The 15311-nt window shown below is 41.3% G+C and overlaps 1 protein-coding gene across 5 annotated transcripts in view; it reads left to right on the top strand.

Annotated features, from left to right (window-relative positions):
- The first annotated feature begins 1249 nt into the window (after positions 1 to 1249).
- Positions 1250 to 15311, top strand: part of LOC105322648 (uro-adherence factor A) — a 19458-nt gene continuing 5396 nt past the window's right edge. Inside the window, exons 1-16 of one of the 5 annotated variants that reach the window (XM_066069699.1) lie at positions 1250 to 1357; positions 2171 to 2623; positions 2832 to 2946; positions 3058 to 5656; positions 6269 to 6370; positions 7891 to 7992; positions 8173 to 8234; positions 8559 to 8600; positions 9782 to 9881; positions 9969 to 10054; positions 10384 to 10431; positions 10740 to 10885; positions 11058 to 12925; positions 12968 to 13115; positions 13227 to 13303; positions 13404 to 15244. In XM_066069699.1, the coding sequence (XP_065925771.1) occupies positions 1343 to 1357; positions 2171 to 2623; positions 2832 to 2946; positions 3058 to 5656; positions 6269 to 6370; positions 7891 to 7992; positions 8173 to 8234; positions 8559 to 8600; positions 9782 to 9881; positions 9969 to 10054; positions 10384 to 10431; positions 10740 to 10885; positions 11058 to 12925; positions 12968 to 13115; positions 13227 to 13303; positions 13404 to 15244 (7804 nt within the window). In that variant the 5' untranslated portion in view covers positions 1250 to 1342. Of the gene's footprint in view, positions 1358 to 2170; positions 2624 to 2831; positions 2947 to 3057; positions 5657 to 6268; positions 6371 to 7890; positions 7993 to 8172; positions 8235 to 8558; positions 8601 to 9781; positions 9882 to 9968; positions 10055 to 10383; positions 10432 to 10739; positions 10886 to 11057; positions 13116 to 13226; positions 13304 to 13403; positions 15245 to 15311 lie in introns of all 5 variants that reach the window. The other 4 variants (XM_066069697.1, XM_066069701.1, XM_066069698.1 and 1 more) reach the window with 4 other exon arrangements.

Here is a 15311-nt window from a genome sequence, read left to right as displayed (position 1 = left end):
TTGAGATCGAAACCCTGAATGGAATATTTACAATATTTATCGTATGATTAGAAATATTCAAGAATCACGGCTTTATATTATTTTGTAAATCAGTGAAAATGATGACATTCTCTCATCAACATTGAAATGGCAAACTTTCTGATGTCACCAAAAGACGTTTATTCTTTGATGTCGTTTGATTATTCAGCAATTAGATGGATGAACATATGCAATTCTATATATATATATATACAGGCACGTAGCATCGGGGGGGGGGGGGGGGGGGGGGCAGGGGGGCTGCCCCCCCACCACCTTTTCTTGCAGCAACAAATTGTTTTTTAAATTTACATATAAAAAATTGAAGTATCATGGAGTTGCCCCCCCCCCCTCCCCCCACTTTTTTGAGAGTATGTAAAAAATTGATATGAAAATAAGGAAATGAGGAGTGAAATTGAAGTGCTTTACTTTGCCTACTATGATCCTACTATACACAGTAACACAGATATACATGTATAATACAGTTTGTTATTGGATATCGCACTTTGATCAAGATTATTAAATTTTGTTGATCAATATAATCACAAAGTTGATATTTGGAAGTTGATATTTGGACTCTCTCTCTCCTTTTTCAGCTGTTTTTGGTACTTTCAAAATAGGGGTTGATTGCTGGATGGTCAACAAAATTATAACCATCATACCTAACCTTACATTATCATAAATTACATACCCCCCCCCCCCCCCCCCCACCACCACCTTTTCTTGCAGCAACAAATTTTTTTAAATTTACATATAAAAAATTGAAGTATCATGGAGTTGCCCCCCCCCCCCCCCCCCCACACACACACTTTTTTGGGAGTATGTAAAAAATTGATATGAAAATAAGGAAATGAGGAGTGAAATTGAAGTGATATACTACGTCCTACTATGATCTTACTATACACAGTAACACAGATATATGTATAATACAGTTTGTTATTGGATATCGCACTTTGATCAAGATTATTAAATTTTGTTGATCAATATAATCACAAAGTTGATATTTGGAAGTTGATATTTGGACTCTCTCTCTCTCTCTCTCTCTCTCTTTTCAGCTGTTTTTGGTACTTTCAAAATAGGGGTTGATTGCTGGATGGTCAACAAAATTAACCATCATACCTAACCTTACATTATCATAAATTACATATATGCGGATAAATCATATCACCTCTTTAAATAAAAAACGCGTTTTGATATTATCCCTCCTTCATTGAGGTCTCGTATACCTTTAAAGATCTCGCGAGAAGAAAACATGGCGGCCGATTTTCAAAACAAAATGATAAGAGAAGAGGAAAATTTAAGCGTTTTTGTTGCATCAAAACGTTAAATGGCGAGCAGACAGGTGCATACATAAACTATAACTCATAAAATGTACACTCTCTCAATGTTAAGTTCAAGACGCATGCAACACCCCCCAATCAAATTCAGTATAGATTTCTTGTTCAGGCATGTTGCCCGCTGTCAGTTGTTAGTTTACAACTATTTTTATGGTGGACATATCGTTACTCACATAGGTTTGTGTTGTAAGTGTACAAAACACCACGATTCTCTTCATTACTTATAGAGTTTATGAAACAAAAAAAAAATTGTTGTTTTAAGGTGTCATTGCATATGATTTTCATGTTAAACAATTTAAAGATTGGAAATGATCTATTGTTGAAAAATGTGTATCAAGTACTTGCGTGTACATATACACACAGTAGTGAAGATTATTTTGTTCTGAAATTTTTATAGCAAGCAGTTTATGAGGAATAAATTAAGTCACACAATGAAAATGATTGCTGTGCTTTGATCTGTACATCATCATGCATGGAAGTTTTTTTTTTCTTTTTCTTTGGTAATGCTGACCCACATAGGCCACATATTGAGTTAAGTTTCAAATACCATTTTGACATATATTTTTAAAATTACATTGAAAGAAATTATTCATTTACATTAAGTAATGATTTCTTCAATCTATATCAATATACAAATGACAAGTCTTTTATTTTTGATTGATCATTATCTGAAGTGCACGCAGGGAGCAAATAAGATTAGAATTGGACTATTTTCAATGCTCTAAATTATTTTATAATTGGCACTGAGCTTATTTGTAGAACTAAATTTGTTGTGCAGCCCTGAGCATTATTTTTACTGAAGATAATGATTCCTGTAGGTTTGGTTTTCACTCCCAAGTGATCCTTGGTTGGAGGAGGACTGTGACACACTTAATCTCCTCACCCAGTCAGCACAAGGTCAGCTCAGCTTACCCCAGCAGACCTACAGACCAAGAGAGATCAGCAGGCTCGGGTACCATCCATCCATCAACCCTGGCCCTGTCCCTCGACTGAACCTACAAGAGAAACCACAGTCAGTACACACTTTTAACTTATCTGCAAGGAGTTCACTGTCATTCCATTCTGACCAGTCTTCACAGGTGTCCATAGATTTAGAATCAGCATCCCTGTCTCAGTTCTCATTTGATGGCAGCAGCTCTTATCATCCCAGCTGTGATATACAGGAGGAGTTAAAGGACACTGTTAATCCCAATAGAGGCAGTACTTACAAGATTTCAGACAATATGGATGGCAATTGCAGATCATCTGTTGATTCTGGCCCAATGAATCGGGTAATATTAATAATAGCGATTTAATTGAGGAGTTGATGACTTTTGTATCAGGCAAATATGAGCTTGAACAGAAACTGTACCTTAAAAAGCTTTTCATTCTTAAAAATTTATAAACGTTTGTATCTACTATGGAAAATAATTATGCTCATGATATTTACAGTTAATATGACAGAATTAGTTTAAACAGTTAAGTAATCTCTGCTTCCAGACTGGTTCTACTAATGACAGCCATCATGTGGATTCCAGTCAGACTTCCCCAGTTCGCGGATTATCATCGGATGAAGGGTCTGGATGGAAATCCGAAACAACAGAGACCTCTGAGGGTAAGTAAACTGTTTCAAATGAGTATAAATAAAAACACTACAGGTGTGTCCTTATCAAATTTACAGCAGGATATTTGTGTTTGATGTGGTAAATTTATCGTTTGTTGGCAGGAAACCTCAGTCTGTCTCAGTACGCTATTGGCGGAGACCAATCAGAGGACGACTCGCCCCACCATAGTGCCCCTGAAGAGTTTTTGACTTCCGCCATCTCTGAGGTTTCAAAGGATTTCATCTCAGGAAATTTCTCTCCATCAAAGTACCCAGGGGCATCCGGAGAAAGCGACAGTCTCTCTGATGGGGACAATCCAGGACATGTGTCAGGAGCAGTGTATGCGAGATATCCGGAATCCGCGACAGGACTGTCTGATTGTGAATGGAATCCGTATGCCACTGAATCTGATAACAATTATACGCCTAGATCAAATGTCAGCGAGAGTGCCACTCTGCCAACGGCTATCACCACTACAGTCTCAATGGCAGATTCAGAAACATTAAGGAAAGGAGATAAACTGGATGAAATCTATGCACAACAACTCTCCAGGAATGTCCCTGACAGGAATAGACATTCCCCATCCAGTCCTAGTGCTACAGACTCCGGACATGGGAGTGTGAAGTCCTTGTACAGAGAGGAGGAGCTCAACTTTCTACAGCCGTCTGCTTCTTATGTTCTGTACTCTTCAGAAAACAAGTCAGGCCAACCTAAAGAAAGGCTTCCTGCAGTAGAGAAAGATTCCATGACCGCTGAGCAGCTTCGATCAGCACAAAGGAAAGCTTCAGAAACAAACTCAGGAACCAAGCAGAAATTATATTCCAGACCGGAGCCTTTGGGTCAGACTGATGAATGCCTGTACGCCAAGAGGACATCCTCCCGAGACTCAGCCCCTGTGCATGAGTCGAGAAAAGGTTCAGAATCCAGGAAGAACAACACTGGAGAGTACCTGCCAGTCGATGAGAGAGACAGGTTACTGAGCAACCTGCATACTGAGAATCCAACAATAAAAAGGCTCTCAGATCCTGGAGTAAAGTCGGAAGCTGCAACCTCAAGTTTGAAGGAGAGATTGTCGGATGGGGGGCTGTCTCAAAGTGGAGGAGAAGATGGACTCTCACAGAGAGTAGCGAAACTTTTAAGCAGTGCTAATGAACTTGGATCTTCCCTACATCAGAGCTTATATAACAAAGAGGCACTGGGTTTGGATGATCGGGAAAATTTCCCAAAGTACAAGTTTTCTCCGGTACGGTCACAGTATCATGGTCTGTCCTCACCTAGCCCAACTCTGGGCAATTCAGGTCAGGAAGATCTAACCCGATCAGCAAAGTCTATGACATCTGATGTAAGCTTAAGGTCGTCTCTTGGTGAGGAGGTGGCCAAGCTCTTAGCACGAACAGAGTATGCCAACGGTGTAAGACCTGATGAAGATGTGTCTGCAGCCAGTGAACCAAGCAGCAAAACTTTCAAACCTATTCCCATGGAAACAAACTCTGGTGCTGAGATGGACAGTAGGAAGAAAGAAGCTAAAGAGCACACGAGACATGGATCAGAGGACAGCCAGAAATCGGAGGATTCCCTGGATCGTAAGGTGAAAGAGATCCTACAGAGGACCTCATATGTGGAGACAAAAGAGCTCCCAAGACGGGAAGAATCTGCTGCTCTAGATTACTCGCGTCTACAGAGAGACTTGCAGGAAATCCAGAATAGTTTGCCTGTTCACCTCAATCATGAATCATCAATGGATGCCTCAGGAGATAGGGAGGCACTCAGGGATAGTCTCAAAATCAGTGAGAAATCTTTTGTGTCTGATACTGAGAGTAGGAGCGGAGGCAAGAAATTACTGTGGGACCACGGAGCAGATCTTGGGTACAATGATAGCGGCAGATTTCAAGGGACTTTGAAATCGGACACAGAAACTGTCGAGGGTAGTCCAGGCACTGTAGATAAAAGCTTCGAGTCATCAGGGAAATCCAGTCAAAGGTCAAATGATGACACCGAGAAAGGTGGCGATACATCGGACGTCGTGTCTGACCAGCTGGAGGTAGAGATTGATGAAATTCGAATCAGTAATGTGGCAACTGATGTTGAGGAAATAATTGCCAAGTACCAGAAGAAAAGGGGGCCTTCCTCTATGGAGCCTCAGTTTGAGGAGGATACATCGGGCCTCGCTAGCAGAGTGTTCAACATCCTGACCAATGAACATCCTCAGAAGCAGGCCACAGGAATTCTGGAGAACGTTGTCAAAGAAGAGAGGAAACTCATTGACAAGATGGCCGACCTGCCCAGGATGGACTCTAGCTACCATGGATACGACCTTGCCTCAGCAGACAGCAGCTTTGCTCCCAAGGACACTGACATCAGGAAGCAGCTGGAGTGGTCCCAGATGAGCTCGCTGGATTACGGCCACCTTGACAAGACAGCATTGTCAGAAATGTCCTTTAAGACTGGGTTGCCCTTCAGTGCACTGGGGAATGCCAAAACCTTCTTGTCCTCACAGCTCCAGAAAATGTCTGAGCAGACATTTAATCACAGCATTGAGCTGAGGACTCCAAACCGGAACGTGCTGGAGTGTTATACATTGTACGGAGCTGAGAGGAACCGGGGAGGACCCCAAAAGGAGGCTTGGCCCCCCACAGAAAATCAAGGGAGACAATCAGAGGCAGACAGAGGGAGAGCGGTCAGGGAGGATGCAGACCCCAGAGAAATGGACCCCCTTTCAAAGTAAGATTTCTGGCATGCATGCTCACAAGTTGCTGTATATCATAAACCTTCACAGAAACCTTGCACTATTGTAATGAAAGAATGTGGGGAAAACAAGGCTTGTGTGAAATTTTTTATAGATTGCTAAAAAAAAAATTATCTAAATACTTAACATTGGTGACAGAATGTAAAATGGTGACAGTAAATGTGAATGCTTGTTTCTATGTATGTAATGTGTATGTTCAGTTGGTATGAGCTGATGGCAGACTGGGGAATGTTGCTTGCTAGGTCAGCTGAGCAGTATATCAGGGTACTCTCTCTTCAAGGTTCAGGCCTAGAACATAATACTTTTTATACTGAAATTGTAAGGGCAAAAAATTTAAGTTACCCATAATTCTTTTTTGTGATTTTCTTAAATTTTCCATATCCAGAGTAAGAGGTTTCTTATCAAATTCCATTAAAAGAAGTATTTTTTTAATACAATTTACAAGTACTTTTTTGTATGTTGACCCCTCCCCCTGTCTACAACTTCTGAGATACTGCTCTATTGTGTAATGTGTTCACACTGTTGATGCATGATCTAGTGTCAGTGTTTGTACCTGCTAACTTGCCTGCTTGCACTTCACTTTACAGTCACAGATTTTTCCTTAACTCTTTGGATACGACCCCTACAGAGTTAAGGCCACGTCGCTATAGTGATCCTCGAGAATTCTCCCCCGAGGGAAGGGGAACCAGGTAAAACAAGTGTTTTTAAATGTAAAACAGATAGTTCAGTGAGTCATTTCTTCATCTGACCAGTGTTACTTTTATTTAAAAGTACAAGTTTAGGCATGTTCTAGATGCACTATGTCAAGACCCCTGACTCTCTATCTTCCCTCCCTATCTCTCTTTGTCTCTTAGACCATTTGTCTGAGTGTCTCTCAGGCCATCTGTCTGTCAGTCTCTCAGGCCATTTGTCTGTCTGTCTCTCAGGCCATCTGTCTGTCTGTCTCTCAGGCCATCTGTCTGTCTGTCTCTCAGGCCATCTGTCTGTCTGTCTCTTAGACCATTTGTCTGTCTGTCTCTTAGACCATTTGTCTGTCTGTCTCTTAGACCATTTGTCTGTCTGTCTCAGGCCATTTGTCTGTCTGTCTCTCAGGCCATTTGTCTGTCTGTCTCTCAGGCCATCTGTCTGTCTGTCTCTCAGGCCATCTGTCTGTCTGTCTCTTTGACCATTTGCCTGTCTGTCTCTCAGGCCATCTGTCTGTCTGTCTCTCAGGCCATCTGTCTGTCTGTCTCTCAGGCCAATTGTCTGTCTGTCTGTCTCTTTGACCATTTGCCTGTCTGTCTTTTAGGCCATTTGTCTGTCTGTCTCTCAGGCCATTTGTCTGTCTGTCTGTCTCTATGGTGCACTTTCTATAAATGTAAGGTATTATATATTTATTTAATAACAGCATTTTAAATGGTGATAAATTTATATATATTAGATATACTGTACATTTTATGTGGGTATATACTTGTATATATATACTGTACATTAATACTGTTGCTCTCTTGTAAAAAAAAAAATCAATTTTTTTTTTTAACAAAACATGTTTCCCTAATAGGACCCACTGCAAATTTCATATAAAATACAGCTTTATACTGTAAGACTGTTACTATTCCGGAAAATATTTTTCAATAATTAAGTATTTCTATTATAAAACAGTTTTATTGATATAATTTCGATTTCTTGAATTCAAAAATGATATTGAATTTTGAATCCGGTTAAGTTCCTTACTCATAACATCTCAACAACTGTAAAGGATGTATAACAACAATGGGGGAACCCCCCTCAGTTTCCATTCCATGTTTTAGAGACTAATGAACTTGTAACAGTGATGTTGTATTGCCAAAAGGAACAGCTGTGTCGGCAGAAATTAGATCTGCTTGATCGCTATAAAATATCACTTTGAAATGCTCCCTTGGAAGTAAATGTTGTGTCTTATCGTTCCGTGGATAAGATGAAATGTTGTCTTAAGTTTTCTTTTTGTCTTACTTAGTCTAGTTTGCTTTTTGGGCTTAAAGGGCTTTTCAACTGATTATCAGTATATTAGATATTGATGCATGTTATCACATTAGCATTATTTGACAGTATTTGTAAAAAAACAAAATTTAAACTATTTAATGAACTAACCAACATTTATATGTACTCTTAATTAAAACTTGTTGTATAAAGTGTTAATCTCACTAAATGAAAAAGGGAAATGACTTATATTTCTGTTCTGTTTGAATAGGGAAGGACACAACAGAAGTAAATCAGAGGATGACAAACCTATAGTGCCTGACCATGACCTTATGTATGATAGAAACGGGTCACGACCCTTGACCTCAACAAGGTATGCTAAGTTTAAAATGTACAGATGATTGCATAAAAGAAAATCAAAGCTATTTTTTCATGAAACAGGCCTCGATTTGATCATTTTATGTAAGTTTTTATTTTTGTGAAATATTTGACCATTTTACAAAATAACTTGTTTTTTTACCTTTATGACATTGACTTTTGACCTTTATGACAGAGGTGAGAGTGGAGCCAGACCCAAGAACCCTGATCAGAGGTCACTGGAGGGAACCCCGCCTGGTGAGTTCTCTCCTCTTGTTTTGTCAAGTTTCTAGGATATACATGAATGTCCATGTGGGATATTTGTCATTTACATCAATTTTGTTATAGAATAAAGTTATATTTCAGGCTACTGGGAACTATCAAATATCTGATGTTGATTTATTCCCATCAGAATTGAAACTGTAACCAAAAAAAATAAAACGCATCCTTTTCATTTATTCACGTAATTCATCAAGTGAACTATGCACTGCTAGTATATGACTGTAGGCTTTTACGTTTTATTCTTCCACCTGTTTTATTTCTGCTGCAAATTTTGAATTATTTGAATTATTATTTCGTTAGTTGGAATCGGCCGACGTCTGCCATACAAACCAAAAACACGAGGTATTCTGTTGATGTTTTGTGTATTGGACCGTCACTGGTTTGATTGGGTTGCGTTCACTGTTCTAATTACATTAACTGTACAAGTTGTCTAGTTTTCTGCCTCATTTTCCAACAAATCATCATTGGATTCAAGTCAATCAGATTGTGATGACGATAATAATGATGTCCAAGTAAAAATTACTGACTAAGAAATTAAATTTGTTAGAGTTTTGTATTTTCATTGGTTGTTTGTGCTAGGTATAGACGTACTATGATACTCACATGACCTTTTCACCTTTATGTAACCATGGCCACAGGGCAGAAAGTACACAGATGTTAACTGGAGACGCAAAAGACAGCAATTTAATTACGCTTCAATTAGGTGTAATTACATTGAACAATATATGTTTGTTCAACAACATTATTAGGACTAACGAGTTTGATTTGTGATCAACAGCGATCTAAAAACGTGAACATGTATCAATCAGTCTTTCCAATCAGTCTTTCCAATTAAATTCAATATTTTCATGATATTCTTTCCAATTAAATTGAATTTCAATGTAAGCATGAGACAAACAAATTAGAATAGTTCTTTATATAGTGTTATTATTGAGATGTGATAATAGAAATGCAAGCGAAAAAACTTTAAAGAAATAGTGATAATAAAAAAACCAAATTCAAAACAAATTAATAAAAGTATAGAGATGGAAAACAGAAAGAAATGTTCAGATCAGATGCATTGAGGCAGGCAACTAGAACAACTGGGTAGTTGTTGTTTGATGCTTTGGAGAATTCACAGTTGTGTTGTTTGAATTAATGGACAATCTTGCCAATCAGGAGAGAACATGACTGCCCTAGATGGCCTACAGGCCAGGCTGTCAATAATTAGAGGAATGATGAATAGAGAGATTAATTACCAGAGCTAATTAGATTCACATTGTTTTGAATTTACATTGATAACAAATTAACAATTCACAACTTATGCTTCCCTTACAAAAGCAAAGCAAGAAGCAATATGTTCTCTCTGTAAAACTAATTTGATTTTTAGAGTTTTTATGTTATGAACAGTGCAAACAGTTTACATTTAGGGCTTTAATACACAATGTGTTTGATGACAGAACTAGCTTGGTTCACCCTTTGAACACAGACCTGCTGTCTGTTTAGCATAGGATGTTCTAACTCTAACGATCCTGTGTTGGTAGACACCAGTCCCAGAATGGGCGGGACATCCCCAGCGGATTCGGACCTGAGTTCTTCCAGCGTATCCCGGCGCAGAGAGGGACCCAAACTGAGGCCCTACAGGTGAGGGAATGAACACTGAATCAATAGGTTATCAAATTGATGGTAAATGTGTCTCACATTCATGTTATGTGTTGTTTTGTTTGTCAGGCCCCCGGGGAGTCGGGAGGTGTATTACACGGAAACAGACGACTCAGTGGCTGACAGCGTGACCACCATGGAGAGCACCCACACAGGTAGGTCAAGGTCACACAACCGCACCAAACCCCGTCACCTATGATGCTTCACAGTCGTACTCTTTGGCTTGCTATACAGATATAACATATTCCAATTTTAGTTCAGAAAAATATTCTTGCATGTTGTATCTTAGACTTTACTGTGTAGAAATATTGTTATCTGCATGTATCTTGAACTGATCCCTAAATCTATTTTTTAGTCTAATTATGTATATCCTTAATTGGTAATGATATATATATGTCCAGGGATTCCTATGAACTGTACATGAAGCAGCAGGAGTTTCTCACTGTTCACTTATTCACTTTACTAATCCTCTGTCCCCTTTCAGTCTCCATCAGGCGATATTTACGAGGAAGTAGATTGTCGCGTAGTCAAGGTAACAGATATGACTAACAGCTGATGTGTCCTAACTGTTTTTCCCTCCGAGTTTTATAGTTTTGATAACACTGGCTGATGGGTTTTGTCTTGTATTGTACATTAGATGTTAAGTGTACTGTGTATGAAATAAGGACAACTGGTATAATCTAGTAGAATTAACATAGAAAGTATATCAGTGTTCCCCACCAATAACCCTCAGAAAATTACTGAAATTCAATCTTCTGATCCCCAGTACAGCCCCTGTAATGATCATTTTACCCTGTATTCTGTCTGAGTGCGTTCTATCTGAGTTTTGTGTTTATTTAGGGTCAGATGACGCGGTGGGTCCTTATATTCCGTCCCAGCACCTGGGAAGTCGACAGGATGGACACCGATCTTCCGGTATCTATGGCAACAGAAGTAATGATGTCGTAGAAGACGCATTGTCAACTATTGAGGAAAAATCTGTGATGGTAAGATTTTTTTTTTATATTTAGGAAATAAAACTATTGTAGAAAGCTAATCATAAATCACAAAAACAATTATTTATCCCATTATGAACATCTGCATCGCTACAAAAAAAATCATGAGAGATAATCCAGTACATGTGTGCACACATTTAGTAATGGAGAGTTGATATTCTAGGATGAAAGAGAGCGTTATGGAGGCATCAACCCATCCAGTCAATTCATGCGAGACAGTGGATTAGAACACAGCAGTCGGGTTCCCATGGCAACAGACCGAGCACCCTCTATTGGCAGTGATCATCCTTCCAATAGAAGTGGCCACTCCAGAGCTAGCGACCCTCTAAGTGGACAGAACTCCACCGCCGGGGCATGGACTGATCGCCCACGCAGCACAGAGGATGCTCTATATGAAGACAGCAGGATGTCAATGACAACGCGCTCTGACCCCGGCGACCAGTTCGCCACACCCAGACGCGTGCGTGATGTTTCGAAACTTTCTGGTCACGCACACACCAGTGAAGACAACAGCTCTGATAACATTGTGAGAAGTAAATCTAGGTCAGAGACTGACCTGGTTTCTTTAAGCCCAGAGGGAAAGCAAGTTTCCTCATCCCCTGCCACAAAAGGAAGATTGATGGATTTATCCAACCAGCCATCACCCATTCCCCCCAATCAGTCTGCCTATCTTTCATCATCTTTTCAAGGGGCACTAAATGAAATGCAGCAGAGAAAGCAGCAACAGCAGGATTACTGGACAGAGTCAGTGGAAGAAAAGGAGAGGGGGAAAGAGCCGCTCTCAAGGGAATCTTATAGGAGATCTGATGGAACCAGTGTTCCTTACTCATCCAGAAATCAAGAAGATGAAGTTAGAAGGGGTATTTTGGACAGACGACCAGCAACCCTCAATAGAGGGTCCGAGTATGGAAGAAAGAGCCCTATTGATGATGTGAGGAGGAGAGGAATTGAGGGAGAGGACAGAGGACATCCACAGGAGGAGAGAAAGCCCAGAGGCATGGACAGTAACGGGGAGGACTACCATAGAAGTGGAGAGAGAGAGGTGGAGATCCAGGAGATAGTCAGAAGCCGACCGCAGGAAGAGGAGATGTATGACTACACCACCAAAAAACAGGACAAGTCGGATCGATCTACACCTAACAAGTACGACAGGCTAGGGGACATCATGTCCCAGTACCAGAGCCGACCACTAGAGCCGGGAAGGGAATCCCTGGATTACAACTCCAGACCAAAATCAACGGATCCAGGCAGGAACGAGTTCTCTGTCAGATCATCCTACAACCCAAACAGAGGAAATCCGGACTCAAGATCCGGGAGATTGCAGAATTTGGACTTTCCAAAGACGTCAACAAATTCCCGATTTTTGGCAGACGACAATGCACAGTCAGACAGACGACAGGATGTGGATGTTCAAAGGTTTTATTCACGCAATGATTATGATACCATCGGTGGTCAAAGATCAAATGACCGGAGACCTCTTGAACTCGGAACCAACTTAAGTCAGGCCCACAGGGAGTCTGGATTTTACAGTGGACAGAGTGAAAGTGACAAGGAGTACAGGAAAACAAGTCCAGCTGCACTAGATGTCCCAGAAGTGTCAGGTCGTTCTGCTTTGGGGCCTAGTATTAGTCCAGTGAGTCAGCCATCAAAACTTAGGGAGGATACTCCTTATCGACCCCTTGAACCTGGCAGACACTTGGATGAGCACCCACTGGAGACAGGAAGTGGTATACAATATGGATCTAAGAATGTTCCGTATCAACAGAGATCGGACCTTGACTTTTACATGTCCTCTTTACCTGATTCAGAGGCAAGTAAAAGGCAACAAAGAGTGTCACCTGAGAATGTAGCCACTGAGAAGAAAAGATCTGACCTAGATATGCAGGGGATTATTGAGAGGGAGAGGGGTAGGCCGTTGGACAGGGGCCAGGACTATCTAGACATGTTTATATCCAGCTCCATAGACCGAGACACACGAGGCAGAGATAGGTCAGGTGAGAGACAGTCTGAAGGTCGGAGGTCAAGAGACAGGTCAGGTGACAGACAGTCTGAAGGTCGGAGGTCAAGAGACAGATCAGGTGACAGACAGTCTGAAGGTCGGAGGTCAAGGGAGAGATCAGCTGAAAGGTCACACAGGTCAAGATCACCAGCCAATAGAAGCAGTGAAAGAGAACTCCGGGAGTACCTGGTGGATGGAGAGGTCTTCACAGAGCTCCCACAAGTAAGTCTTGGCCTAACTCAGCCTAACTCAGCATTTACTAAAGATGAGTTTATCTATAGACATAATAATATTTTCTGTAGACATGTCAGATATTCAATTTTCTTTTTCTAGGTTCCAGATGAGGAGTTTGAAGATATGTTAAGGACAGAGAGGTTAAAGGCCAAGAAAGAGCTAGAAATGATGAGGCAGTAAGTGTAACATCCAATCATTGTGTGAAGTCAAGTGCATGTACCTTTAACAATCCTACCATGTGATTTGATGAATGAAATTATGGTTTTGATTTTCCAGACTGAATAGACCTAAAGGTGGCTTACTGACAGAAGAAGAGGAGAAGACTTTAGGGGCTGAGTTTGACACCATCCCACCCAGCAAGAAAGCCCAGGCCCTGAGAGAGACCCTTGAGAAGGACAGGGACCCCTCAATCCCGCCCAACATCAACGACTTGTGGAGGAAGTTCCAGGAGATGAATGAGACGCATAGTGACAGCAGCATGAACACGTCGCGGATCGAAACCCTGACCAGTCTACTGCAGAACCCGACCAAGCACGTCGTACAGAGGGCGCTGGATGACCGCACGTACCAGAAGGTCAAGGAGAGGAGGGTGGTACAGGGACTGACCCAGATGGAGAGAGAAAACCAGGCAAAGGAGAGAGAGAACCAACACAGAGAGAACCAACACAGAGAGAACCAACACAGAGAGGTGGAGAAAATCAGGATGGAAAAACAGAAGAGGAGGCAAACACTGAGTGAAGAGGAAGTAAATGGAAGCTACGCAGAGATCCTCGCCAAACAGAAGAAGATGGTGGAAGCTGAGAAAAAGCAGAAAAATAAGGAGAACAAAATGAAAGGGAGCAAAAACGTACAGATTCAGGAGGTCAAGAAACTGGGTGATAGTGCTGATACTCTGTACTCCATCCCAGAAGACACCAGCTTTGAGTCAAGTAGAGGAGTCTCACCAAACGTGATGAGCGAGTCTCAGAAGAAGGTGAAGAGGAGCAGGCAGAAGAATGTGATCGATCCATTGATGGTGAAACTCAGGGACAAAGTGGAGCGACAGAAGAACAAGATTGATGTGGAGAAGAGAAAGGAGATGAAGAGGATGGAGAAACTTCAAAAGTTAGAGATGTTACTTGGTGCTAAAAAGAAAGGAAAGCTCTCAGATAGAGCTATCTCTGCTGAACTGGAGAATGTTTCCACCACCTCAGTGCCACAGTCTGACGATTCTACAACCTTCCTCAACTCAGATTCAACTTTGATGGAGGATTCGGATGATTACAACCCACACGTTCTGGATTCTACTTCATCCAAGGACAGCAGCATTGAAATTCAGAGGACGCGGATCAGGAAACCCAAGGACAACAGAGAATTCCAAAAATCTGCCATGTCTGTAATTCCATTGGATGACTCTGAGTCCCAAAGTGACATTATTATCGTTCGTAGACCAAAAACAAAGGAAAGAAAAGATAGGATCAATGAAGAAGCGGGCCATGTGTCAAGGAGTCAGAAAAAACACAGAGATAGGGAACTTAAAAAACAGGAAAAAAGAAGCTCTCCAGTGAGGGAGAAATTTCATTTGGAGACCTCCCCCGTCAGGAGCAGGAAGCTGAGGGACATAGGCACCATGTATCCGTCCCCCATCATAGTCAGCCCCACAACTCTGCGAAGGCGCCCCAAGGAAGTAGCCATGAAGTCTGAGGCGGTGCAGACAGCCAATCGGTCCCTCTCTCCCTCCTATAGTCAGACCATGGTAATACCTGTCCCACTGATGTCTCCAGAGAGTCAGAGGAAAACCAGGAGTTCTGAGCCATCCAGGAGGGGCAAAACTGCAGGACAAAGGGGACCATCTCCAATATCATCACCCAATAGGTCAAACCTTTTCCCGCGGGAATACACCCCTCCTCGATCTAAATCTCCTTCCAGTAGGTTGACCAATCAGAAAGCTAAGGCAGAATCATATGGTGGGGGTCAGCAGAGAAATAGGTCAACATCGCCGCCAAAGAACAAAATGTTTGTACCGGAGTCAGACTCGGAGTATGAAAAGTTTGTGATGAAGACACCGCCCAAAAACAAAATGTTTACCCCCGAAACTCCAGATGATGAATATGCTGCCAGAATGAGAGATAGTCCAAGTAAGTACTAAATGGTCTTGATAATGCAAGTTTAATTGAAAAGTTAGCAGAATATTGTATTCTGGTG

The sequence above is a fragment of the Magallana gigas genome, chromosome 8 (genome assembly GCF_963853765.1).
Source record: "Magallana gigas chromosome 8, xbMagGiga1.1, whole genome shotgun sequence".
Classification (NCBI taxonomy): domain Eukaryota; kingdom Metazoa; phylum Mollusca; class Bivalvia; order Ostreida; family Ostreidae; genus Magallana; species Magallana gigas.
This window is presented reverse-complemented; position numbering and strand designations above follow the sequence as displayed.